The sequence below is a fragment of the Lutra lutra genome, chromosome 4 (assembly GCF_902655055.1).
Source record: "Lutra lutra chromosome 4, mLutLut1.2, whole genome shotgun sequence".
Lineage (NCBI taxonomy): Eukaryota > Metazoa > Chordata > Mammalia > Carnivora > Mustelidae > Lutra > Lutra lutra.
This window is the reverse complement of record NC_062281.1, coordinates 1791160-1818014: the sequence shown is the minus strand read 5'-3', so window position 1 is coordinate 1818014 and position 26855 is coordinate 1791160. Positions and strand designations below refer to the sequence as shown.

At 65.1% G+C, this 26855-nt stretch overlaps 1 protein-coding gene across 7 annotated transcripts in view; it reads left to right on the top strand.

Annotated features, from left to right (window-relative positions):
- Nucleotides 1–26855, top strand: part of ADGRB1 (adhesion G protein-coupled receptor B1) — a 77725-nt gene that overhangs the window by 33914 nt on the left and 16956 nt on the right. For 5 of the 7 annotated variants that reach the window (XM_047727499.1, XM_047727493.1, XM_047727492.1 and 2 more), the window contains 6 exons: nucleotides 258–301; nucleotides 16480–16621; nucleotides 22541–22644; nucleotides 24569–24671; nucleotides 24924–25074; nucleotides 25558–25627. In XM_047727499.1, the coding sequence (XP_047583455.1) occupies nucleotides 258–301; nucleotides 16480–16621; nucleotides 22541–22644; nucleotides 24569–24671; nucleotides 24924–25074; nucleotides 25558–25627 (614 nt within the window). The remainder of the gene's footprint in view (nucleotides 1–257; nucleotides 302–16479; nucleotides 16622–22540; nucleotides 22645–24568; nucleotides 24672–24923; nucleotides 25075–25557; nucleotides 25628–26855) is intronic. The other 2 variants (XM_047727496.1, XM_047727497.1) reach the window with 1 other exon arrangement.

Below are 26855 nucleotides of genomic sequence, written 5' to 3'. Positions count from 1 at the left end.
CTGCCCGGGCCCCCAACATGGGCTTCAGCCATCACTGTCCAGCCCCACTTGGGGAGGGGACGAGAGTGGCTTAAGAGCGGGGCCAGTCCCTTCCCCTCTTTGGGCCTCAGTTTCCTCCTCCTCATGCTCCTTTTCTGGGGGCGACAGCAGAGTCAGAATGCCCACCTAGCAGGACTGTGAGTGGCCCCGGTGGTCACCCTAGGGCGGGCCTCGGGCAGGGGGGCGCATGACCCTGACTCCTCCCCACTCTCTCCCAGGGCACCACCAACCAGACCTGCATCCTGTGGGACGAGTCGGACGTGTAAGTTCACATGGACTTTGTGGTCTCAGGGCCTCTAGGGTGGGCTCAGGGGTGGCTGGCCCATGGAGAGGGGTGTGGTTTCAGGTTTGAGACCATGACCTCCCACCCATCTGTGTCTCACGTGACCCCTCCCTGCCCAGGTCTGGCTCTGAGGCAGCTTGGAGCCCACCCAGCCCGCCTCTGGCCCCTCCCAGGAAAGAGCTGGGCAAAAGCCCCAAAGTGGGAGCAGCCTCCGGAGAAGGAGGGTCAGAATCCTGGAACCAGGCGGGGGCGGTCTGAATCCTGGGGAGGGGTGAGGCCTTCCCTGTTGGGGAGGGTGTGGTCAGAGGGTGGCCGTCATTGTCACTACCTGTCCCTCTCAGCGCTGGCGTCAGCATCCCTGAGGCATCCCTGCACCCCTTCCGCAGGCCGCCTGGCAGTGTGAGGTGCGCCCCCCCGGCCCTCTGAGCCTGGGGGGCATGCTGCAGACCCCCTGTGCTTGGGGTGGGCAGTGATGAATGTGTCCTGGGAGGGCAGGAAGGCTCCCGTGGCAGCTGATTGTCGAGACAAGCTCGCCTGGCAGAGAAGGGCATGGAGGCAGAAACACAGCTTGAGCACAAACATGGAATTTGGATGGCACATGTGGCACGTGAGGTGTGGCCAGGAAGAGCAGGTGGCTGGAGGACAGGCAAGATGGTGGCTGGAGGACAGGCAAGATGGGGTCTGTGGGGGCTGTTGCGTCAGGAGCTATGGAAGTTATTGGGATGGGATCAGCATCTACCCATCCATTCAGCCCCATCCATCCACACCAATCCACCCACCCACCCATCCATCCACCATCCATCCATCCACCCCCATCCATCCACCCATCCATGCACACATCCATCCATCCATCCTCATCCATCCACCATCATCCACCATCCATCCATCCATCCATCTACCCACCCACCCCCATCCATCCATCCTCATCTATCCACCCCCATCCATCCACATCATCCATCCACCCCCATCCATCCACCATCCATGCACACATCCATCCATCCATCCTCATCCATCCACCATCATCCACCATCCATCCATCCATCCATCTACCCACCCACCCCCATCCATCCATCCTCATCCATCCACCCCCATCCATCCACATCATCCATCCACCCCCATCCATCCACCCATCCATGCACACATCCATCCATCCATCCTCATCCATCCACCATCATCCACCATCCATCCATCCATCATCTACCCACCCACCCCCATCCATCCATCCTCATCCATCCACCCCCATCCATCCACATCATCCATCCACCCCCATCCATCCACCCATCCATGCACACATCCATCCATCCATCCTCATCCATCCACCATCATCCACCATCCATCCATCCATCCATCTACCCACCCACCCCCATCCATCCATCCTCATCCATCCACCCCCATCCATCCACATCATCTATCCCACCCCCATCCATCCACCCATCCATGCACACATCCATCCATCCATCCTCATCCATCCACCATCATCCACCCATCCATCCATCCATCCATCTACCCACCCACCCCCATCCATCCATCCTCATCCATCCACCCCCATCCATCCACATCATCTATCCACCCCATCCATCCACCCATCCATGCACACATCCATCCATCCATCCTCATCCATCCACCATCATCCACCATCCATCCATCCATCCATCTACCCACCCACCCCCATCCATCCATCCTCATCCATCCACCCCCATCCATCCACATCATCCATCCACCCCCATCCATCCACCCATCCATGCACACATCCATCCATCCATCCTCATCCATCCACCATCATCCACCATCCATCCATCCATCCATCTACCCACCCACCCCCATCCATCCATCCTCATCCATCCACCCCCATCCATCCACATCATCCATCCACCCCATCCATCCACCCATCCATGCACACATCCATCCATCCATCCTCATCCATCCACCATCATCCACCATCCATCCATCCATCCATCTACCCACCCACCCCCATCCATCCATCCTCATCCATCCACCCCCATCCATCCACCCATCCATGCACACATCCATCCATCCATCCTCATCCACCCCCATCCATCCATCCATCCATCCATCCATCCATCCATCTACCCACCCCCCCCCCATCCATCCATCCTCATCCCATCCACCCCCATCCATCCATCCATCCATCCACCCATCCTCCAGTGATTACCAACCACAGAGAAGGCAGCTGTCTCTCAGGTTTTGTCCTCAGCCTTGTCCTGTCCACACGGAGGAGGGCGGTAAAGCAGGAATGTGCAGACCCTATGAAAGCGTCAGCTATGCCACATGGCAAGAAGTAGAGCCAGACGGATCTGGTGATAGGTGACACTTGTGGCAGGTGGGGTCAAGTGCCTTTTAAAGCAGGTTCATGGAAGCCTCTCTGAGGGACGAGGTTTGAGCAGAGGCCTGAGTTAGCACATGCACTGGAGACAAGCACTGCGGCAAGGGACAGGCGGCCCCAGGCTCTATTCGGAGGCGACGCGGAGCCATTGGGCAGATTCCACTGGCCTTTACCAGCTCTGGGCTGGGAGAGGGCTGGCCGGCCTGCTGCCCTGGCAAGTGGCCCTCTGGCTTTGGTTGCTGTCCTGCTTTTCTCTGGGTTTTACAAGCAGCATAACCTCTTGGTATAAAATGGGGTGTCTGAAAAGAGTGATGGCCGAAAGAACAAGGACGCAGGCCCACGTGCTTGCAGCGTCCTGGCCAGCCCCTCTGAGTCCCCATTCCCAGGCAGCCGGGCTGAGCTGTGGCTTTTGGTCTGTCCATCTGGCCCTTCCCCGACCCCCAGGGGCTGTCCAAAGGCTGCCTGCAGCCCTGGGCCACACGGGTCACCCCTACTGGAGGGCCCTCCTCTTTCTCCTGACGGCTCCACCCTCATTTCTGATAGTCTCCTTGCTGGCCAGTCCTGGGACCATGTGAAGCCCTTGGAAGCAAATTGCTTTCCAGAGAGGCGGGCTTCATCCCCTTTGCCTTCCCTGCGCAGCAGCTGCGAGAGCTCCGGCTGGGCCAGCACGTCCTGCTCACGTCCTGAGGGCCTTCCTGTGGCCCAGGAGGACCGCGAGGCCAACCCTGCCCTCCAGGAGCCTTGGCTGCCCACCCTATAGCCAGGTTCCCACTTCTCACCTCTGGCCATGAACTCTCAAGGGCAGGGCGGGGGGGTGGCCTGCCCACCATCCCAACATGCCCCACCCACCCACGGTCCCCTCTGGAGGCATGGAATGGCTAAAGTTTCTGTACCTGGGGGCCCAGGGCCCCAAGGACAGAAGGAAGGGGCCATGTGCCGTGTTTGCGACATGCCCCGGGTAGCATTCGCATGCGAGCTCCCTGTTTGGTCCTGGGCAGGGCCCCGTGAGCCTGACTGCACTGTTGCTGCCGCCTTGGAGAAAGCCGGGCCACCTATGAGTCTGTGACTCAGTGGGACTCTCTGGAGTGGGGACGGAGGAATCCAACCCGTGGCTGGGTAGCCCGGGGCCCACGGGGGAGGGTCTGAGACTGGGGTGCTGTGGTAGAGGGACCTGGCTGTGTCCCCCATACCCACCCCTATTCGGTGCTGGATACGTCCCTTCCACGGCCAGGGTGAGGGCGGCTCCTCACCCCATGAAAGGGCACAGAGGAGCCCAGGGTTTCCTAGATGATCGGACAGAGGGTTCAGGTACAGGGCCGCAAGTCTGCTTCCACCTGTGACCCAGGAGCTGAGTCTGCTGGCGTGGACCTGTGGGGGGTGGTGAGAAAGGGTGTCACATGTGTGCAGTATTGTGGGTGGGTGTTTGTGGGAGAGGGAGGCAGGGACCTCCCAATGAGAAATAGTGATTTTCCATCCTTGACTGTGATCCCTGAGCCCCATCTGTGGCACTGACTGTGATCCCTGAGCCCAGTCCTGATCGCAGATGGAGCGCCTTGACCCCAGTCACCTGCTGAGCCCTGATCTCTGGTCACCTGCTGACCCCTTTCCCCAGTCACACTCTGAGCCCTGACCTTTATCAAATACTCAGCCCTGACCCTGGTCCCACTCTGAGCCCTGACCCTGGTCACTCATTGAGCCCTGACCCTGGCCCCACTCTGAGCCCTGATCCTGGTCACACACTGAGCCCTGAGCCCTGGTCACACTCTGAGCCCTGACCCCGGTCACATGCTGAGCCCTGATCCTGGTCACACTCTGAGCCCTGACCATGGTCACACACTTAGCCCTGACCCTGGCCCCATGCTGAACCCTGATCCTGGTCCCTCTCTGAGCCCTAATCCTGGTCACACACTGAGCCCTGACCCTGGCCCCATGCTGAACCCTGATCCTGGTCATGCTCTGAATGCTGACCCTGGTCACACACTGAGCCCTGAACGGTGACACTCTGAGCCCTGACCCCGGTGACACTCTGAGCCCTGACTCCAGTCACACACTGAGCCCTGACCCCGGTCACACACTGAGCCCTGACCCCGGTCACATGCTGAGCCCTGATCCCTGGTCACACTCTGAGCCCTGATCCCTGGTCACTCTGAGCCCTGATCCTTGTCCTCCTCTGAGCCCTGACCCTGGTCACACACTGAGCCCTGACCCCGGTCACACTCTGAGCCCTGACCCTGGTCACACTCTGAGCCCTGATCCCGGTCACACATTGAGCCCTGACCCTGGTCACACTCTGAGCCCTGACCCCGGTCATACTCTGAGCCCTGACCCCGGTGACATGCTGAGCCCTGACCCCGGTCACATGCTGAGCCCTGACCCTGGTCACATACTGAGCCCTGACCCTGGTCACATGCTGAGCCCTGCCCATGTGTCTTCTCTGGAACCTGTTCAGGATGCTCACAGATGATCACATGAGTGTCACGTGCTTACCAGGCCACCTCCTCTTCTAGACACATGCGACAGTTGGCCATGTGACGTGCTCGTCTTAGAAATACTGAGTCAGAGGCTCCCGCCCACAGCACAGACCCTCCACCGGCCTCGCCCCCAGTTACACACACATTTCCACATGAAGCCTCAACACCCACACTCAGCGGCTCCGTTAACTCTGGTTCCTGACAGCTCCCTGGAGCCCCCCTCGCCCCAGGCGCCCACATTATGCGGCCGAATCCCCCTTCCCAGCTGCAGACCCTGATGGCTCCAAATCCCCGGCTGACCTGACGGTGGCTCGGCGCCCCACCCCCCAGCACTGCAGCAGCCTGGCCCTGGCGGGGAGGCCCGAGGAGCAGGGGTGTTAGGGAGGGAAAGGGGGGTCTGCAGAACTCCCAGCTGTGCAGGAGGGTAGGTGGAGGATGGGGTGCAGAGGATAGACTGCTGGGTGACAGAGCTGATGAGGGCCCGGAGCCCGTCCTGGGCCCCGGTCTTGTGGTCCCAAGAGGCCAGCTCCTGGCATCTCCCTCATGGCAGCCGCTGAGTTAGAACCTAGAAGTCAGAGCTGGTAAGATTCTGGGAGACCATCTGCTCTGCTCAGCTGGGACCCTGTGTGTAGGTGGGGGGCAGGGACTCCCCACCAGTGCGCCTCCTGGGATGCCTGAGTTTTGGGGGGAGGTGTGCTGGGGACCAGCCCCGGGAGGGCCCCGGGACCCACACCCACATGGGCTGCGGAGCCTCTGACAAGCCCTCCCGGCTTGGGGGTTTCTCCCCCTGGGTGGCTCTTGGCATCTTTACTCTGGTGAGCTGAGCCAGCGGAGCGGACGCCAGGACGGGCTGCCGGAGGGATGGCGTCCTGCACGCACCTGAAGCCCGACCCCGCTCCAGGCTCTTCAGACATGCCTCCTTGACTCAGGAGGGCTGCTGTCTGCAGAGCAGCAGGCCCGGGAGGCTGCCCGGCCAGGCCCTGCCACCCAGGGACGGGCGGGACCCAGGCTCTCCCCTCCCCGGGGACCCCTGCCCCAGTGTGTGTCCCAGTCCCTCTAAGAGCCTTGCCCCTATCCTTGGTTTCCTTGGAGAGGGCGGTGAGGGGCAGGCTGAGGGGAGGGGGAGCGGAAGGGAGAGTTGGCAGGGTCCCTAGGTCCCTGTCAGCGGCTGGGAACCAGCCGGAGTCCTCCCACTAAGCCTGGTTTCTGATGGGGGTAGAGGAGGCAGGCAGAAGGGAGATGGGAGAGGGCGGCCAGTTCCCCCCCTCCGCACCCCCTGTAGCCCTGGAGTCTGCCCCAGCCCCTTCCCCTGTGCCCTTCCCTTCTCTGAGTCTCCCCCTACTTCGTCCTTGGGGGGCGGGGGCTGGCAGAGCCACGCTGGGGACCTGCCCTCTCCTGCAGGGGCTGCTGAGCCCAGGCCTTCCTGTCTCCTTGCAGGGGCGGGAGCGGGAGGGGGCAGATGGGCCAGGAGGTCATGGCACCTCCCGCTGCTTCTTGGCTGACAGCCCGGTTCCCCTCCCCCTCCACTGCCTTCCGCCCCACAGGCCCCTTGCTGCTGCCCCCTCAGGGATGGGTGACCTGTTTGGGCCTGTCCCCTGTACCCAGTTCTGCTGCAGCCTCAAACACCACCTGCTCTGAGAGGTGCGGGCCCCTTCCTGCCCGTTTTCCCACACTCACAGTCCTGTCCCCTCCTTCCCAGCTCAGACCCCAGGGAGTGTTTCCTGCCTCCTGTTTGCCCCTACTCCTGCGGAACGGGCCCCCCCGGGCAGGGCCTGGGTCTCGTCCACTGTCCACGTGTCTCCCCTACTGGGGACACACAGTTAAGCCCCCAGGAGGTGAACAGAGGCTGCTGGACTGTGCCCCGTTTGAAGGGGGCCTCATCCTCAGGGGACTGGGAGTCGCCCGTTCCCTCCTTCCCTGCAGCCAGTCTGCCCAGTGGGGTCTGGCAGCGTCCCACTGTCGAGGTGCCCCCACACCACCCACCCAGCGGGATATCCACCAAGGTGCACCCATCCCTCACCCCTCACTTGTGGGATGAGAGGGGGCCCCCCAGGAGGCAGGGGCCAAGGAAGCTGCCCCCACTGGAATGCCCGCTGGGCCGGTTTGTCCCAAGAGTGGGAGGTCCTGTGTGTGTCCTCCAGCCACATTTGGCGGGTCAGGAGAGCTCCTCGTTCCAGCTCGGGAACCCCCGGCTCAGCCACACCCGCCATGCAAGCCTGGGCCTCAGCCTCTCTGACCATACGATGGAGGAGACAGGTGCCCACCACCACCCACTCTGGGAAGGTGTCGCCAGCCCCCCAGCCCCCACCAGGCACCTCACAGGCCACGGCAGAGGATGGGACTGCCAGTGCTGGCCCAGAGCTGGCCGCGGCCCTATCTGCCCCCTTCCTCTCCCGACCCTCTCCCTTGCTTTCCCCTCTCATTCTGGTCATTCTGGAAGAGCACGCTGGTCACTCCTGGCCAGTGACAGACCCGGGGGCATGTCTGGAGAGGGGGCTCTGGCCTAGGAAGGGGGTGGTCTGGCCAGGAGCACAGCGTGTTGGTGTGGAGGGCGCATCTCAGGGCGGGGGCCTTCCCTGCGTACGAGCCTCCTACCACTGTGTGTCCAGCTGTGACCCGCGGCCCCTGCATCCGTCCCATAGCCTCTCCCCACGCGCAGGTGGGTGGGGATGTGGTCCTCTGAGCAGAGCATCCACGGAGACACAGGGGTCAAGGAGAGGAGCCCCTGAGCTCAAGAAACCTGGCTGGCAGAGTGGGACCGGCGCTGGGTGGCACGTGGGTGGCTCTGTTTCGGAGGTGCCTGCAGGGGCGGGAGATGGGCTGGCGGGGCGTGGGTGTAGACGAAGTCACCTACATTGCTCGTCTGCGGCCACAGGGCCGAGTGGCCACAGGCCTGGGAAGGGGGGCTTGGGACCAGCCGGGCCATTGCCATCGGCACCCGCACCCCCTCAGCAGCACCCCCACAGGCTCTGCCACGTGAGTCTATGTCGGGCTCTGGCTTTGGGGGGGGCACGTTGCTGCAGGAAGGGGTGCACACGGCGACGCACAGGGCCCCTCTGGCCAGTGCACAGAGTTGCTTTGGGGTGCTCCTAGCAGGGCCCCATCCCCCCATCCGTCTGTCCTTCCAGGACACCATGCCAGAGCCACATGTTCCCAGCAGCGCCCACCCACAGGGTGCTCACCCCATGGGCACACGGGGCCCCCCTGCATCCACCTAGGAGGGGGCTCCACCATGCTCCAACATCTGGTCCTGCAGGGACCGCCCTGCCCAGACCCCGTCCTGCCGCCGTCCCTATCCTCCCAGGACCCTCCCAGGTTCAGCCCACCCCAAAGGCTGCCGGGCCTTTGCCCACTCTGTCCTTGCAGCGGCGTCTGTCCATCCCTCTCTGAGGGCACGCCCCCAGGTCCGGAGCACCTGCTATGACCCAGCAGCTGAACAGGTGGGAGGAGCAGGGGTCCTACCTGCTGCAGGCCTGGCCTCGAATCTCGGCCCCATTCCTTACTAACAGGGTCGCGGTGGGCGAGCCCTTTTGGCTCCTTGAGACATGGGTTTGCCGCAGGGCAGAAATGAGGTGATGGGTGTTGAGTGCAGGTCATTCAGTGGGAAATGGTCAGCAGGTAGGTGCTGTCCCTACCCCTCCTCCAGGAAGCTCGCGAGAGAAGGCCCCTCTCTGACCCGCACTGTGCCTTGCGGGGTAAGTGCCGGCCTCAGGGGCCCAGCGGGAGGTTCCCCAGCTAGAGCCCACTTGGGGATGGGCAGCAGAGGCCCTCTGGGCCCCAGCGCAGTATGTGCAAAGGAGCTGAGGCAGGGGTCCACGGGCTGGACTTGCAGGATGGGGGGAGCTCTCCTCCCTTGAGATGCTTGCTTCCCCTCTGCTGGAGGCTGTGACGGCTGGTTTCCTGAGGCAGAAAGGTCTTAATCTCACTCCCCAGGCAGCCACGGCCCCTGCTGGTGGCCTGGGGGGGCGGGGGGAGAGGGCAGTGATGCGGCTTGTGGGAGGGCGCAGGTGGGACAGCTGTGGCAAGGACTCCCAAGATGTCAGCGAGGCCCGAGGGCCCCTTCTTGCCCCCAGGCCTCGGTGCCGGTGCGGGGGTGGCAGGAAACAGGGCATGGTGGGATGACCTCAAGTGCCAGACTCACTGGGCCTTCGGGAGTCAGGGGAACTGCAAGAGGCCTGGAAGGTTGGGTGGCGGTCGGGGTGTGACAGGCAGTGGTGACGGTGTGGCTGCCTGTGTGCATCTGTCCTTGGGTGACGGGGATGGCGGGACCTCCCGTAAGACAGGTTCCGTCTACACAGCGCCCTGGACACGGCAGGCGCGAGGAGCACTCGCTGGTGAAAGCAATGGGCTTGGCAGCTGGCCACGCTCGGGATGCTCGCAGCGGCGGTGACACCAGGGACCGTGAAAGCACAGAGACAGCGGGACAGCGGTGGGGACGATGGTACTGTCGATGCCGATGGTGGCAGTGCCGGCGCGGATGGCGGTGATGGCCGTGGTGGTGTTGCTGGTGACCGTGTGATGGGGTGATGGTGGCGGGCGCGTGACCGACGTCAGGGGTGTGGTGGTGATGCTGCTGCTGGGGTTGGGGGTGGTGTGATTACGGCATTCTCTCGGGGGCTGCCGGTGGCGGTGGCGACGTGGCGGGTGGCGACGTGGCGGTGATGGTGGCCTTGCCCACGCGTCGTGAGGAGGGTGGTGGTGAGGGCGGCGGCGGCCACGGGTGCATTGTCGGCGGCGTCGATGGGGTTCCTGCGACGTCGTCTTGGCCTCGGTGGCTTCGGGGCGGCCGTGAGGGCACAGACAGCGACGACAGGGAAGGCGGTGCGGCGGTGAGCTCTCGGCCCCCTCCCTGTGGGGCCTGGGGCACGCCCGTGGCGCAGTGGCCAGCCAGACCACAGCGGTCAGTGTCAGATGCCCCCGGAGTGGAGAAGATCGAGTGGGAGAACGGAGGGAGGCTAGGGAGGCTGTGGCATCTGGGAGGGCCTCTTGGAGGCCACCGGGCTGAGTAGGCTGGGACAGGTGGCCAGGTTTGGGATCTGTCCGGGACGCCGAGTGCAGAGCCTGCCAAAGGCAGGCCGGGGAGGGGCTTGCTGGATGAATGAGTAAGCAGACCCCTGACGGAAGTGTGGGCGCCAAGGCGGGGGTCCGTCCGTGGGCAGAGGTAGGGGACAGGAGGGGACAGGAGGGACAGAGCTTGGACGGAGGGGTGCCGGGGGAGTTCTAAGTGAGGTGACAGACTCAGGTCAGGTCCCAGGGGTGCAGGCCTCTGAGCTGGGGGAGGTTAGCAGGTGGAGCAGGGTCAGCAGGCCAGATCGCTGGCTTGCAGGGCTGGTGGGCCCAGGGTCCCACCCTCTCCCAGAGCCCCAGGTCTGCCCCGGGTGTGGCGGATGTGAGGGTAAGAGCCTGGACCACGGGAAGGGCCAGGTTTCCAGGCCTGCAGCTGGGAGCTGACTCCGAGCATGGCTGGCGCCAGGTGGCAGTGAGGCGGGAGGCATGTCCGCATCGTGAGCAGAGGCTCCCGGGACAGAATCCTGTGGCTCAGACACTGGCTGCTCCAGGAGGGCCAGCCCATGTGCAGGAGCGCAGGCCGGGTCTCACCCAGCAGCACGCTTAGCGAGACCCTGGTCAGGCAGGTGTCCCTCCCCCAGGGTCCACGTGTTGCAGATACCAGGATCCTCCCAGGACCATGGGTGTTGCCCCCAGGACCTGAGCCAAGACAGGATAGAACTGACCTGGGCCGGGCCATGGCGGGGCAGACTCGACCTGGCCTGCAGGTTCTCATGAGCTGGTGGCCAGCAGGGATAGGTCTGGGCACAGAGGGAGCTCAATGAGGCTTCCCCAAAGGACCAGGTGAGTCAGCCAGGGGACAGGAAGGCCCATGGTCAGAGACGCCGGCCAAGGTCAAGGGCTGGAAGCAGGAGATGGCACCTGTGCGCTGGGTCACCACTGGCTCTGTCCAGCTGGCGTGGGCCAGCAGGTGCAACAGGGCCAGGGGAGCCTGGGAATCCTGACAATCTCCGGCTGTGGGCTGAGGCAGGACCCAGGGAGAGGGGTCCTACCGCAGAAGCAGGATAGGACCTGAAGGAGGGGTCTGGTGCAATGCTGAGGAATTCACAGGCTATCCAGGTGGGCTTTCTGGAGGAGACTCAGCACAGACCTTGATCTGCGGCTCAGAAGTCAGCAGGGAGAGGTGGGGGGTAGGCCTTCTGATAGGTGAAGTGTGATTTAGCAGGGCCTCGTCCTAGGCTAGAGGGTGTGGGGAGCACGAGGGGAGGCCAGCCCATTGATGATCTTGAAGACCAGGTTGAAAAGTCCTGAGGGGCCTCTAGAAGCCTCTGCGGCAGATACTTTGCCCGTTCCCGGTTACCCTATTGGACTGTGCTGTGCCCACTCCGGCTTTTTTCGATTGTGTAGGAGGCTACCTATGAGTCATTCACACTCCAGTGTGAATTAGCCCATCAAACCCCAGGGGACCCTGACGGTTCTAGTTCTGTAATAGACCTGCTCCGTGGGCCGGCAGGAGGCTTCATGAATGCAGCGAGTGCCCTGGTTCGGTGGGTGGACGGATGGATGGGGCGGGGGGGCCGGCTGTCAGAGCACCCTCTCTGTTACCATCCCCCGATGTACTGTGAGCTCCAGGCCCAAGGCAATGTGGCCCCACGTGACCCACAACAACGCACTGGCAGAGCCTTGGTTCTCCCCTCCTCACAGGGCTGGCAGCTCAGCGCCGAGAAGCTGGAATGGAACCCGCCTGAGCGGGAACAGACCCGCCTTCTTGGGCTGGGCACGGGCCAGGAGGCAGGGGGCAGAGGGCAGAGGTGCCATGGGCTGAGCCTCCTCCCAGGGTCTGTGACACCCCTTGGCTCCCGCGCACCCTGAGCGGGGTTGGGGACCAGGCCCGCTGCTGATGGCAGCCTGCTTATCTTCTCTGAGCCGCTCTTGGCCTGGGACACGGGGACAGGCAGCGGCTCCGCTATGAGTGCTGAGTGTGTGGTGGCGGGGGGCAGGGTGGTTCTGTCCCGGGAGCCCCTGAACGTGGCCCAAGGAGAGCCCCTGAGGAGCAGAGCAGTGAGGTCAGGTCAGGGAGGCTGGATGGGCCCCCAGGGCCCTGGGGTGTCTCAGTGAGGAGGGGGCCGTGGGAGCTTTGAGCCGAGGACGACATGCCTGGCACATTTCCTGGCACGGTGAGGAGGCCGGTCGGAGCTGCTGACGGGTGGGCCGTGGGCATGGGAGAGAGCGAGGGGTGGGGTGGCGTCGAGGTTGCCATGGGCAGTGGAAGTTTAGAGGGGCGGAGGGCTGGCTGCCAGTCTGGGCTGGTGTCGCCACCGGGGGGCCGGCAGCAAGGCAAGCAGGCTGGGCCCAGGCCTGCCCTCCCAGAGGAGGCTGCAGAAGAGGACACTGAAGCCGTGAGCAGAGCAGAATGCAGGAGGAAGTTGTGGGTCAAGGACCGCTTCACTGGGGGAGCCCAGGAGCCGGCTGTGGCCAGGGTGGCTGTAGAGGTGAACCAGCCTGGCCTCCCAGCAGGTCAGGCAGTGTGATGGGGGAGGTGTGGCTCTGCTCTGGAGCCCTGGTCAGATGGGGAAGACACAGCCCCCCCTAAACCTCCCCTGGACTCAGGCATGGAAGAGCTCCCGCTCTCACCCTCTGGGTCTCCCTGCCCTCCTGGTCTTGGAGGTGCCACTGCCCCAGCTCCTCCTCTCGCCCTGGACCTAGAGAGGGGAGGAGGAGCAGGTGTCACTGACCCAGATTCCTCAGGCCTGGGCTCAGGGAGGTGCGGGGGGGTTGGCTCCATGACCCAGATATTCCAAGTTTTGGAAGCTCAGTCAAGAGGCAGCACATGGTCTCCCAGTGCAAGAGGGGAGTGACCTGCCTGGGTTGCAGAGACGGGGACGGGGTCCCTAGAGCAGGAAGCACTCCGGTCAGACATGGGAAGAACTTCCAGATATTGGGGTACAAAAGGAGGCCTCCTAGAGGTTTTGCTGAAAGAAGGACTGAGAATCCCCTGGCCTTTCCCGGGTCAGAGGGGGAGCCTAAGACGCCAGCGACAGGGACAGGGACTGCCTGTCTACCTGTCTGGCTGCAGGTCAGCCCCTGGCTGATGTCCAGAATGGCACGGGAGACTTGGCTAGCCCTGGGCGCCCCGCATGGCCTGAGTTCTTTTCCTGATGTGTGTGGGGGTGGGGGGAAAGGGCGGGGGGGCACTTGGGCAGGTCACCTCTCTGTGCTCCGGGTCCCAGGTTATCCTTGAGGATCCCTCAGATGTGTTCCCCACAATCCAGGAGTTCGGAGGTTGTGTGCCTGGAACGGTGTCGGACAGATAAGGCTGGGTGCTTGTCTGCGGGCCCTGCCGCTCGTGCTGTGTGGCCCTGGGCGAGGGTACCTCCTCTCTGAGCCTCAGCGGCTCTGTCTGTGTGGGGCAGCTGAGGGCTGTCATCGCGCTTCAGGGACAAGATGCACAGGAAACCGTTATCACCCAGGAGTGGGAGGGAGCAAGGAGAGGGTCCCCGTCCCAGCGCGCCTCCCTGCCAGGGCTCTCAGCGTCAGGGAAAGGTAGGGCCCAAGGGGGCCCGCATGGCAGTCCCGCAGGGTCCCACAAACCCTTGTGCCCCCCTGCAGAGTGAGCACCTCAGCCCGCCTCCCGGACGGGGGCCCGGCCCAGGGCAGTGGCCTTCTCGTGTCCTCTGTGACCTGAGGCTGCGGGCGGGCAAAGCAGGCAGCAGCCCCCCCCACCCCCCACCCCCCATGAGACCGATAAGCTAATTAGTGTCCTCCTCAGGAGCCCGGGCTGGCGTTCTCCCAGGAGGTGGCCTGCAGCTCTCAGCCTGGCGCCCTGCAGGCCCGGCAGCCCGGCTGCAGACCAGCCCAGCCGGCCTCACCCCGGCCTCGCCTCGGGGTGCCGTCCCCTCCCCAGCTCCCAGGCTGGAGAACTGGCTTCCGGATGCCCCCGCCCCTCTCTATGCTCGGAGGAGGGGAGCAGAGGCGGTGTCCTCGCCCGAACACTGAGAAACACAGTGGGGACTGGAACCAGGACTAGCTGGCCCCCGACTCCTGCTCGCAAGGATGGCTCCAGGGCTGATGTCCCGGACGAGCCCTGAGCTGGAGAGCGGGCGGCCTGGCCGCAGACAGGGGTGGTCTGTGGGGCTCTCTCTTGGAGTGGCGCTGTCGGCCATCTCCTGGCCTGCGCCATGGTGGCTGGCTCAGCGTCTGGCCAGCGGCTTGGGCACATGGGGACGGTCACATATGCAGCTCCGGGCGTGAGGACAGGGAGCTTCTGGCGGGAAGGGGCACAGTGTTGGCCAGGGCTTAGTGCCCCATGCCCTGTCCCACGTGGAGGCCTCGCACTCAGCGAGGCCCTGATAGGCCTCTGGCCAACGGTGTGGGGAGGACTAGGCTGGACCTGGGGTCTCCTGGGGAGCTCCAGGATGCTCCAGAACCCTGCACTCTTGGGCTCCTTCCATTGTCCTGGTCCTGGTTTGCAGCTGGTGGTCTCTCCATCTCTGGAGGCAGGACGTGGAGAAGGTCTCTTGTCTTTGGGTGCAGCTGCCCCCTGCCCCCCGCTGTGACTAGTGGCTGCTTCTGCACTTAACTCATGGAAGCCCCCTGACATGGATGAGCTTTGAGCTCCCCAGTCCTGGGCTCTCTTCTTTGAGCTCAGGCCACAGGGCTCTCTTCTCCCTGAACTCTAGACAGAGCGGGCCAGCTGGAACTCCGGGGTGTGGTGGGGGTACCTCCCAGGGCCTGAGCCCCAGTGCTCCCGCAGAGCCTATGGCTGGCTCCTGGGCCATGAAAGTCTGCCTGGCCGCCACCGTAAACTCGGCTAGCCCCCTTGGGCCCCAGGGGCTAGTCCCCAGTTTTTCTTCTCCACATAATGAGGTCAGGTCCGTCCCTGAGAAAAGGGAATCAAAAGAGCAAGGCCCACGTCCAGGCTTCTGGCCCAGCCCAGAATACGTCCCTGCCCCCCGGGGCCCGGAGCTCAGAGCAGGGATTGTGTAACATCTCCTGGGCACCAGCACCAGCCCAGGCTCTCCGATCCCTGCAGCCAGTGACCCTCCTCGTTCCCGGAGATGCTCCCGCATCCACGCAGGCACTGTGTTGGGGGCCTTGAGGTGTGTGCCTGCTTCACCCTCCCCGTTCTGCAGCTCAGGAAATGGGAGCTAGCAGCGAGGGTAGGGAACTTCCCCAGGTGACACCCTGAGGAGGTGGCCAAGGCTGATGGATGGCAAACCCAGGTTTTGAGCAGAGACGGCACTCCCCGGGTGTGTGTGTGTGTGTGTGTGTACACACCTGCCGGGTCAGGGTCCCCATGGGGAGAGCACTGGGCAGGGAGCTGTCAAACCCCCAGCCTGCCAGGCGTGCAGGGCCGGGGTAAGGCTGTCCAGCTGGCGGCGACACTCTGCGGCTCCCTTGTGCCTGGGCACAGAGGCCTGACACCCCCTGCTCGATTCTAGGGCAGGTCCTGGGAAGACCCTCGCTGCAGAAACCTGGAACTTTCCCCGAAGTCCTGAGAGGAGGCATGGGGTCTGAGTTATCCGCGGGAGAGCGCAGGCCTTTTGTGGCCCTGGGTTCGGGAGACCCCTCTAGGCCGTGGATCCCCAGGCCGGGTTTCCTGCTTGAGACATGCGAGAGCCCCCTCCCCCCGCCCCTAGTCGGCAGGCCCAGCGGCTCTCCCGCCCCCACCCCCCCCCCACCCGCAGGCCAGGGGCTCCAGCAGGCAGGTCCAGCCCAGGGCCAGCTGTGGTGGCTGGACACTCCTAAGTTCCTGGGCAGGCCGGCGGGCCTTGCAGGGATGCGGACTGGATCTTCGCCGGCGGCCCCGGTGTGGAAATGGAAAGGCGCAATCCCGGGCCTCCAGACAGGGGGAAGGCTGTTGTGTCCCCGGCCTGGGGCAGCGGACGCCAGGGGCGACCAGCCCGCGGAGGGGGAGGCGGGGGCGGTCCCAAGGTCACCCGCGCGCGGCGCCGGGCTCCGGGCGGAGGCGGCCCCCCCCCCCCCCCGCACCCCTCCCGCCGCGCCCGCCGCCCCCGGCTCCGCTGGGCTCGGGCTCAGGCTCCGGCTCCCGCTCGGGCTCCGGCGCTGGCGGGCGGGGGGGCGGCGGCGGGCGGGGCGCTCGGCGGGCGCAGGGCCAGGGCTCGGCGGCCCGCGCTCCCGAGACTCGCTCTCCCGTGGCTCGGCGGCGGCCATGGGGCGCGGGGCTCCGGGGGCCGGCGGCGGGGCGGGCGCGTGGCTGCGGGCGCAGGTGCGGGCGCGGGCCGGCGGGGACAGGGGGCCGGGCCGCCGGCCGCCCGCCGCTCACGCCGCCCCTGTCCCCCCCCCAACCCCACCCCGTGTGTCCCGCCCCCCAGGCCCTCCTCCCCCGCCCCCCCGCAGCTCGGGCCCTGGTCGTGGCGCGGCTGCCGCACGGTGCCCCTCGACGCCCTCCGGACGCGCTGCCTCTGTGACCGGCTCTCCACCTTCGCCATCTTAGCCCAGCTCAGCGCCGACGCGGTGAGACCCCGGCCGGGACGCGCGGGGGGCGCGGAGTGGGGGCGGGGAGGGGGCCGCGGGGCGGGCGCTTCCGGCGCGGGAGGGGCCGGACCCATCCCCGCCCGGGTCCGTGCGCCCGGTCGGTGTCGTGGCCCGCTGGCCAGCCGGTCTCTGGAGAGGGTGGGTGGGAGCCGGGTGGGTGGCAGCGGCGAGTTGGGGACCGGCCTGGGAGGGGCTGGGCAACCTGCCCTCTCCCCCAGGGGCCGATGGGTGAGTCTCCCCCACTCTCCTTGGGGGCCTGGATCTTGGAGGGAACCCATCCTCTGGGGAGCTGGGCAGGCTGGGCCCAGGCTTTTGAGGACTGGGGGAGGGCTTGGCCTGGCGGAGCCCGCGTACCCCTTCACTTGGCAGTGCTCCCCTCAGCTGGGCGACGGGGCCCTGGCCTGCCAAGCAGAGGGAGGGGGAAGAGCTGCCACCTTGGCTGGGAGACCTGCCCCGCCCTCCCCAAGTGGACCCTGGTCTTTGGAGGCAGCCACATCCCCAGGTCAGGGTCCCAGGGTGGCTGAGGGTGCTGGGTCTGGCCCAGGTCCACAGCTCCGCTGGGGAAGGCCCCATCATCTCAGGGGCCTCCTTTTTGTTCCCATGATTCTTGTGGGGGCTGCTGGTTTCTATGGCAACGGCATCTGGGGCCAGCCCCCAGGCTGGGGCCCTGGGTGCTGCGCTTGGCCCCCTGGGGCTGAGGGGTTGTCTGTTGCAGGGCTGAGCGCCATTCACGGGTCCCAGGAAACACCCCCCCCCCCGGCCCCAGTCACTGAGCCCCCTGAGGAGGGAAAGGGGCTGGGACCCCCGGTCTAAGGCCCGTGTAGAAGGATCATTGAGCAGCAGATGTGGAGGACAGACTGGGGTGGGGGACATGGCTGTTCTGGTGTTTGGGGCAGCTGGCCCTCATCCAGTGGGGGCAGCACAGCTCTCCCTTCAGGGAATCCTGGGTTCAATGTGAAAGATGGCTCTGGTACTTTCTGAGAACGTTCTGCCCACCACCCTTTGTCCAATGGGACATGGATAGGGAGAGCAGTGTTGTCCGCTAGGGTTCCCCATGGGGGCAGAGCCCAATGGGACCCTAGAGGTCATCAATACTAAAACCTTCCATTGGCAGGCAGGTAAACTGAGCCCTGGGGAGGGCAACTTGCTCAAGGTCTTGGGGCAAGTCGCTGGACGGGGGTCTGTGCTCTTGGTCCTGACTTCGGGGCACTCTCCCCCATTCTCCTGTCCCTGTGAAAGGACTGTTGGTGTTGTCAGTTCTGGGGAGGGCCCTGAAAGCTGTAACCAGGGCCATCCCGGGGACTCCCTGGAAGAGGTGGCTTTCTGCGTAGGTGGTCATCAGTGGTACAGCAGCAGACTTCTGCACAGGGAAGCAACCAATGGGACTGGGGGCTTCTTGAGTCCCTGCCGGGCCAGACCCTGCAGGATGGGGTCCCCAGGTGGCCGCCCATCCTTCGGAGCATGGAGAGGAAGGACCGGGGACAGGGGAGCATTCCGGAGTGGGATGTGTGTCCAGGGTTGGTGTGGCTGAGTGTCGACACACAGGCTGGTCCCTCATATACACAGACTCCAGCCTCGTACCCATCACTCTGAGCCTTCCCCTCTGCCCCCCGCCGTCAGATGGAAGTGACAGCCCTGAGGGTCGGGCCAGCTGAGGGGGGCGGGGGGGAGGGCCCTGCCGGCCCAGGGTTTGTGGTGTGGACTGCGTGCCACGGTCAGTGCCCTCCGCAGAAGGTGGCGTCCCACCAGGGGCTGAGCTCTGGGTCAGCTGGGGTGTGGAGGCCGAGTCTGGTGAGGGGCAGGTGGCCGATGCTGGTGAAAGCTGGTGAAACCAGGAGCAGAAGGCTTGGGGTCCAGGGCCTTGCCCCCAGCCTGGCCTGCACCGGGGCTGCTGGGGCCAGGCACATCGGAGGTCGATGCGTCAGGCTGGGCAGGTCTCGGTCTGGGAGGGGTCAGAGGTTTTGTTTGGTACGGGGGTCGGCAGCCACAGCTGGGGGGGGTGTTTGGTGTCAGCATCTGTAAAGGTGGGACCCCATCCCCGTATCCCAGAAGGGGAGCTGAGGCTGAAGGCATGGCCGCTCACGGGGGCTGGAGTCACCCAGGGGCCTTGGGGCTGAGGGCAATGTACCTGGCCACTGGGAGCCTAGGTGTCCCCAGCAGTAACTGGCACAGTGGTCATCTCTGCCCGACCCTGGGGACCCCTCACGGGCATGAGTGTGAGCTCGGAGCCAGAGCACCGGAAGGACCAGGGCTCCACCGCCCACCTGGTGCCGGCCTGCCAGTGAAGCTTGCTAGTACCTCCCTCTCTTTTCCTGGCCGGCTCCAGCTCCGGGGCTGACCCCGGAGACCCTGATTGGGAGGGCCCGAGCACGAGGGTGAGATCCCCATCTTGCCGCCTGTGAGGGACTGGGGCCTATGCCAGACCCCAGTCCTGCCCGGGAGGAGCACGGGGTCTGCGTCCAGACAGGCCTGCGGGAGCCCAGGCCAAAAGGACAGGTGCTCTGGGCACAGCAACAGCTTCCTTCCCTCCCCGCGGGTGGTTTGGGAGGAGAACACCAGGAGGAGGTGTCTCGTGGGGCCTTGAGGGGCAAACAGGAGTTCACCGGCTGAGCTTAGGGGAGAGGAACAGTGGTCGTGCCAGGGACGGTGAGGAAGGCAAAAGCCAGTGGGGGACAAGGTGGGGCTTGGAGGGCAGGACAGGGGAGCAAGGCCAGTGCCAGGGAGAGCTAGAGCTATACCCCAAAGGCAGTGGGGAGCTGCGTGGTGGGGGGCGGTGACAGTGCGATTGGGGTCTTGGAGGGCTCCCAGCAGGAGTGGGGACAGAGTACCCCAGCCGGCAGGTGGGGTGGTGGCAGAGATGGGCTGGGCCTGGGGCAAGACAGGGTACTACCTACCTCTTCCCTGGCTGGAGTGGGACGGGAGTGGGGACTGGGGTCTGAGCAAGTGGAGGCACTGGGAATCCTGGGGCCCAGAGTGGCCACGGGGACCGGGAGTCCAGGGGTGGAGAGGGGGTGCGGGGCTCCCACCCCAGGATCCAGGGAGGAACGAGCTCCCAGACAGGGGCATGGACCCAGGCAACCCCCCGCCGCCACTGCCACCCGAGCTCCGTGTGGAGCCAGACTGTCAGAGCCCAGCTGTGCCACTGACCACTGGGAGGGCGAGAAGTGGCTCTGAGTCACATCTGTGAGGGGGCAATGCTGTCTGGCTCCGAGCTGCAGTGGGGCCTGGACAGGGGAGGGATCCACAGCCCGGCGCACAGCCTGGCAAGGAGGAGCACTGGAAAGCCAGTTGCTGCCGTGATGTGCTGGGAAGTGTGTCCCCCACCTCCCCGGGGTCAGGGCTCAGCGTGGGACCAGGGGTCAGGGCTGTTCTGTGCGGGAGCTGTGAGCCACGGGCGGTGTTGGAGCAGTTACAGGACAGCAAGGACGGTGCTCAAGGAGGGAAGTCTGTGTTTAGAACGTGTTGGCTGCGTAGAGGGTGCAAGAGGAGGTGGACAGTGTGGAGTTGAGGGGGTAGAAACCAATGGGGACCTTATAGACAACAAAAAAGAATTCCTGGGTGCGTGGGGGCCCTGTACCCCAGGGAGTCTCCAGACGGGTTGATGGGGCAGAGAGACGAGGGGCTAGTTCAGATGGAACCAGGTCAGTGAGGGCCCCTGGGAGGTGGTGACCTCCACGTTGAAGGCAGAGCCAGCCATGTGAAGGTCAGAGGAAGAGCACCAGGCAGTGAGAGGAGCATGTGCAAAGGCCCTGGGGTGGCACCAAACTTGGCGAGGGAACCGGTCTCCAGTGGGAGGCCGGCTGGCTTCTGCCCTCTGTGTGTGGGTTGGGGCCAAGCTCCTGCCCAGAGATCTCTAGTCCAACCCTCCCAATGAGGGCTAGAGCTCCTTGGCGCCCTGCCCTCTGGTTCTCCCTCCTCCCTTCCCCACATCATCTAGAGCCTGCAGGCCGGGGCTGTCGGGAGTGACGGATGAGCTGGGTGGAGAGGAGAGAGCGGGCGGGCAGGTGGGCAAGCGGGCCGGCAGGTGGCTGCCAGGCCTAATGAGGGCAGATGGAGGCAGATGGCCACAGAGGTCGGGGCCGGAGCCAGCCACAGAGTGGGTGTGAGCCACTCACTTGGCCACCTGTGACTCGTGTGGCCAGCCGGGCTTCGAGGTTCCCTGGCGAGTGCAAGGGTGTGAGCCATGACCCAGCTCCCCCGCTGCCCAGGGACCTCCAGCTCCCTGCGTGGAAACAGGTTCACCCTGGGCCGTGACTCCAGGGACCTCCGGCTGCTTGGCTGACCTTGGCTGACTTTCTCCCTTTTCCCAGAGCCTGCCTTCCCTGTCTCCATTCATCTCTCCAGCCACGCGGGCTGTGTCCGAGCTGGGCCTGGCCCGAGGGGGCTCAGGAACATGAGGACGTGGGGCTGTGGGGACCGGCAGTCCCCTCCAGTGGTGGGACCCGGGCTGGAACCCAGCAACACCCAGAAGGGCCTGGGGGGGCAGGAGGGGGTGTTTCCGGTGTGGGGAAGGGCAGCCCAGGCTACGGGGACAGCACACACATGGGTGGAGGGCAGAGCATGGTTTGGCACCGTGCTGTCCGTGGGTGGGGACAGCAGCGCAAGGTGGCCCGGGTTCCGGCTCCAACTCTGGGGGCCCAAGGGAGATGGAAGGCGCCGCCTTGGGACAAGAATGCGGGGCCCTCTGAGGCCGGTGAGGCGGGAGGGCCTCCTTGGGCAGCCCGCCGGGGTCAGCGGGGTCAGAGAGCTGCCCTGAAGAGCATCAGCCTACTCAGACCGGGAGCGGGGACAGGAGCGTCCCCTTTAGGGTGGGGGAGCCCCTAGGAAGCCCCACACCCGCAGCACACCTCCTCCTCCCTCGAGCGCAGAGCCTGCAGGCTGGGGAGGGCTGCAGGGACCGGTGTCCATCCCTCTGAGTGTCCTTGGCCTCCTCCAAGCGACCCCTGTCCACTGTGCGGTGGCCCTCTGTGTGCACTGGGTAGGTCAGGCAGTGACATGGGGCTGAGCTCGACCGACTGGGTGCTCAGGGCTATGTGGTGGGGAGCAGCTGGGCCCCCCAGCCCAAGCACCCCCCCACCCTGAGAGGCACCACGTGACAGCTGGGAAGGGTGTTCTGGGCAGAGGGACCGACAGCGGCCACAGCTCTGCCTCGGTGGGAAGGAGGAGGTGGCCGGTGCCGGGGGTCAGGCCTGGCTCGGCAGGCTTTGGAGCATTTGGACGGCTAGGGAGGGGATGGTCGGGCAGGGATAAAAACCCTAAGCAAAGCACGGTTGCCATCTCTAATGGTGTTTTACATGGTTCTCTGGCAGCGGCTGGGAGAAGAGCCGTGGGGGCCGGGCTCAGGCAGGGGGTGGGCGTGCAGTGCTGGGATCCGGCAGAGCAGGAGGGAGGGGAGGGAGGAGCGGAGAGCAGGGGTGCTTGGTGGGGCTTTGGGGCAGCAGGTGCTGGGGGTTGGAACTGGCGTGGAGGCAGCAGAGGCCGGATGGATGCAGCTGGTGCCGAGGGGCCCTTCCAGGAAGCCCGGGGTCCTGCTCTCAGCTGGTGTTCCAGAAGCACGTGGCCCGGGAGAGCTGTCCCTGTGGTGGGGCTGACAGCCCCATGAGCCGGCTGTGACACGGGGATGTGGTCCTCCTCTGGAATTGCGGCAGGGGGGTGGTCCGTGAAGTGCAGACAAAGCCTTCGTCGCTAGGCTTGGCAGGTGGCTCTGATTATAGCAGGGATGGGGAGGTGGGGTGCACAGAGACCCCTCCCAGGGGCCGGCCCAGAAGCACGGGCAGCGCAGGTGGGGGGCGTGTGGGGGTGCTGGGGTGGAGAGGGAAGGCTCCCCAGCACCCCCAGCCTCAGCCTGCGCGGGCCCGGCCCCCTCACTCCGCTCTCTTTCCGCCCCGGCACCCTCAGAACATGGAGAAGGTGATCGTGCCGTCGGTGACGCTCATCGTGGGCTGTGGCGTGTCATCCCTCACCCTGCTCATGCTGATTATCATCTACGTGTCTGTGTGGAGGTGCTGCCTGGCGCGTGGGCCCGGCTGGGGGGGGGTCCCGGGAACGGGGTGGCCGGGGTCAGGTCCTGTCCCTTCCCCCTCTGAGGACAGCCGTGGGGGCGGGTGGGCTGGTCCGGAGCCCCCTTCCCAGTCAGCAGCGCCACCCCCCCCCCGTCTTCTCCTGCCCAGGCCATCAGGGATGAACCGCCCCACCACCACCCTCTGCCTCCATCGCCCTCCCTCCCTAATGGCCCCCCACCTGCTCTCCAAGTGTTGCCCCCTGGATGCCCAATGGCGAGATGGGCGGGCACAGGCCCAGAGTGGGCTGGTTGCCCTTCTGCTCCTGCCTTCCACTGCTGCCCACAGGAGGAGCCACGCTTTCTCCTGCCCTTTGAAGGCACTGCCTGACCAGTGCCAGCAAGTCCACTCCCCAGCCCAGTGCCCTGCCCTGGGGCCTCAGAGCCCCCAGATTCCATGTCCTGTCATGTGGGTGTGCACGTCCACAGTCCTCTGAGCCTGGGTCATGTTTCAGGGCAAGAGCCTCTACTCGAATCCCTGCCCCGCCCCCTCCCCCGGGCTTCAGGGCCTCATCGCAGGACCCTGACCACCTCCCCAGGCAGGGTTGGGGCAAGGCAGCCATCCCCGGCCGTCCCCAGCTCTGGGGGAGGGACGCATGTGAACAGGCCTGAACCCGGGCCCGTGACCAGGATGGGCTCAGGTATGTGAAGGGTGTGTGAGGGCAAGTGTGAGCCTGTGGGTGGGTCTTGTCTCCAGCCCCCGGAGCTCTGGTTGAGCCCCACTGAGCAGAGGGTTAGGACAGGGAGTCTGAGTCAAGGTCACCCGCCCCCGCAGCTGCACAGCCCAGAGCTGAGGCCACCCCTGAGGCCAGCCAGCGAGGAGAGATCGATGTGTGTCTGTTGGTGGGAGGCGGAGCAGGCGGCCTGTGTTCCCCTGCCCCCCTTCCTGCCCGGGAGCAGAAGCCGACCCCTACTGGCCAAACTGCACCCCGCCAGCATCGTGACGGCCCTCCTCCCCAACCCCTCCTCAGACCACCTGCCCCAAACCCCCCACCGGCCCAGCCCCTCCCTGGAGGCCTCGGTTTCCAGAGACCTCTGGGACCGGGAACCGGGGGCCTGGCACAGCGTTCTGAACCGGCTGCGGTCCTGAGGGGTTCGCCGGTGGTTTTCAAAGTGCCTCCTTCCTGAGTTCTGCTGGCTGAGTCACTGCCCCTGTGAGCTGTGGTCGGGAAGGTGGCCTGACGGTCCCCATGAGGAAATGGAGACCAACAGAGGGAAAGTGACCCTCCCAAGGTCACACCTCGGCCCCTGAGGCCCGGCCCTGTCCCCTCTGCCCACCTGCATCTTGCCCCTCTGATCTCAGCGCAGCCCTGGCCACAGGTGCTGCTCCCGCCACCCATCTCACAGATCCAAAGACTGAGGCACAGAGGGGTTGAGCCCCTCGCCCAGGGTTCCACAGCCAGGATGAGGCTGGGCCGCTGCACTGCCCAGGCTCTGCAGGCTGCCCTCGGAACCGCTCGGTCTTCCTCCCTCGAAGTCAGGATCAGACAGGGTGGGAAGGGCTGGGGGCAGGGGGCCGGCTGGAGTGAAGCCAGGAGCAGGCCGAGACCGAGACCCCAGAAACGAGCTGTGTCCAAGGGATGCAAAGACAGGGAGAAGATCTCGCACAGAAAGGGTTTGGAAACTGAGGATAAGCCACTCCCAGCGGGAATGGGCAGCCCGGCAGCTCCCTGTGGCCCTCCCCGCGCCGGACCAGGGGCTGGAGTTCAGTGCGCGGTAGAGCGGGAGCGGGGATGGAGGTGATGGTGGCGTGGCAGGAAGGCCTGCAGGAAGGAAGTGGAGTTCTAGTCTCGCCGTGGCAGCAGGACCCCAGTTCCTGGAGACACAGAACCCCCGCTCCCGGGGCACTGAGCCGCGCTTCCCCGCAGGTACATCCGCTCGGAGCGGTCGGTCATCCTCATCAACTTCTGCTTGTCCATCATCTCCTCCAACGCCCTCATCCTCATCGGGCAGACCCAGACCCGCAATAAGGTGCGTGAGCTTGGCCCTTCCCTGCACACCCAAGGGAGCCCGGGCAGGATGGGGTGACAGGACCCCAGAATGCTCCCAGGGAAGCTGGTGCCGGCCCTTCAGTGGCCTCCTGTGAGGGGGACCTGACCCCGTGCCCCCCGCGGACACCCGGCTCGGGCCTGTCCCGGCCTCTCCGAGCTCCTCCCATGGGGTGGGCCCAGGAAGGGCGCCCAGGCCCCTGCCCGGCCTGAGCCGCCCGCCTGCCCCGCCCAGGTGGTGTGCACGCTGGTGGCCGCCTTCCTGCACTTTTTCTTCCTGTCGTCCTTCTGCTGGGTGCTCACCGAGGCCTGGCAGTCCTACATGGCCGTGACGGGCCGCCTCAGGAACCGTCTCATCCGGAAACGCTTCCTCTGCCTGGGCTGGGGTGAGTGGTGCCAGGCGGGGGGTAGTGGTGCCCCCCGGCCTCCGCCCGCTGTCCCTGCCCCTTGTGGCCCCTGCACCAACCCCAGCCTCTGCCCTCGTCCTCCTGGGGCCTCCACGGGGTTCCCAGGTAAGATGTGACGGCAGATTCTCTTTGAATTTCAGATAATGAGTTATTTTTTAAGGATATCCCGGTTGATGTTTGGGACATGTACAAGAAAATGATTTCTTTTTATCTGAAATTCAAGTGTGATCAGGTGTCCTGAATTTCGTTCGCTGACGGGCCGCCGTGCCTACAGCCCGTGGGCTCCCGCCCTCGTCCACCTCCTGTTCCCTCTCTCTCCTGCTCAGCATGACCGTGTTCAGGACTCCGAGGACCCCAGTTTGCCCCCGCCCCGCCCCATCCCCAGGGCTGGAAGGAGGCAGAGCATGGACGGGGGCTTGGATGGTGGGAGGACCAACCCCCTTTCTTTCTGGTCCTTCGCAGGGCTCCCTGCACTGGTCGTGGCCATTTCTGTGGGATTCACCAAGGCCAAAGGGTACAGCACCATGAACTAGTGAGTCGGGGCAGGGTGGGGATGGGGTAGAGGCCGCTCGGCTCCCCCAGACCCTCCCATTGCCCTAGAAGGTGACAGCTGGCTGCTGCCCGTCTCACAGAGGAGAGCCAAGGCTGGGAGAGGCCAGGAGCCCCGGGGGCTGGAGGCCCCCTCCCTCCCCAGCTCCTCCCTGGCAGTGGGCAGCAGGATGGGTGAAATGGGGGCTCAGGGCCGTCAGAGCCTCAACCCCCTCCTTTGGTACCCTTGGCTGGGTCTGTTAGCCTCAGTTTTCCCTCTGCAGCCGTGCGTCCTTCCCTGCATGACTGTGGTGGCAAGGGAGCTGTGTGGCCCCGAGGAGGGCAAGGCCGGTGGTAAGGGGCCTGTTACTCCGATGAAGTCCGCGAGGCCCCGAAGGGTCAGTTGGGACAGGCAGGTCCAGGGGCCTTGAATGCCAAACCAGGAAGCTTGGGGAGACCCTAAAAGCACTGTAGCTTCCCAGGGTAGGGGGAGCCAAGGCCTGCAGGGGGGCTGCAGCCGCAGGCACGGGTAAGAACGGGGGAGCCAGAGGAAGGAGGAGCGGCCAAGGTGGGCCGCGCAGGCTTGGCTCCCTGTGGAGCCCCGGGGGGACAGGCCGTCGCTGGGCCCTGGAGCAAGGCCCCCTGGGGCAGCAGGGGAAGTGGACATGAATGAGGTTCCGGTTACTGGAACCCCTGGTAGGGTGAGTGCCAGGAGGGAGTTACGGGCACTGCCGCACAGCTGAGAGGGCCGGGCGGATCGGGGAGCACCAGGGGTTTTGAAGGCTGAAGGCTTGAGGTTTGACTGCGTTGGGTGGACGCTCAGGGCAGAGGAAACAGCACATGAAAACTGCAGCATCTTCACTGGGCCTGGGGCTCCTGCAGGCCGCCTCTCGTGAAGTCCAGGAGATCTGGGGGAATGTGGGGCCGGCGACCACAGCTGGTGTGAGGAGAGCCCAGGCCAGACGCATGAGCAGAGGCCTGGGTTACCTGGCCGTGGGGCCTGGGTTGTGTGGGCAGGTGGGGGGCTGGAGCAGGGACCCGACCCAAAGTTTTGGCACCGTGGCCAGAAGAAGGGTCTGTGTGTGAGACTGGGAGGGCCTAGGAGGAGAGTTGGGGGGCCAGCCTGGGGCGGTCAGGACAGCCTCGTGTCTGCCGAGTGAGGACAGTCTCGTGTCTGCCCGGTGCCTGCTTCTCTCTCTGTAAACTGGGGTTCGTGGGGCCACGGTGGAGGG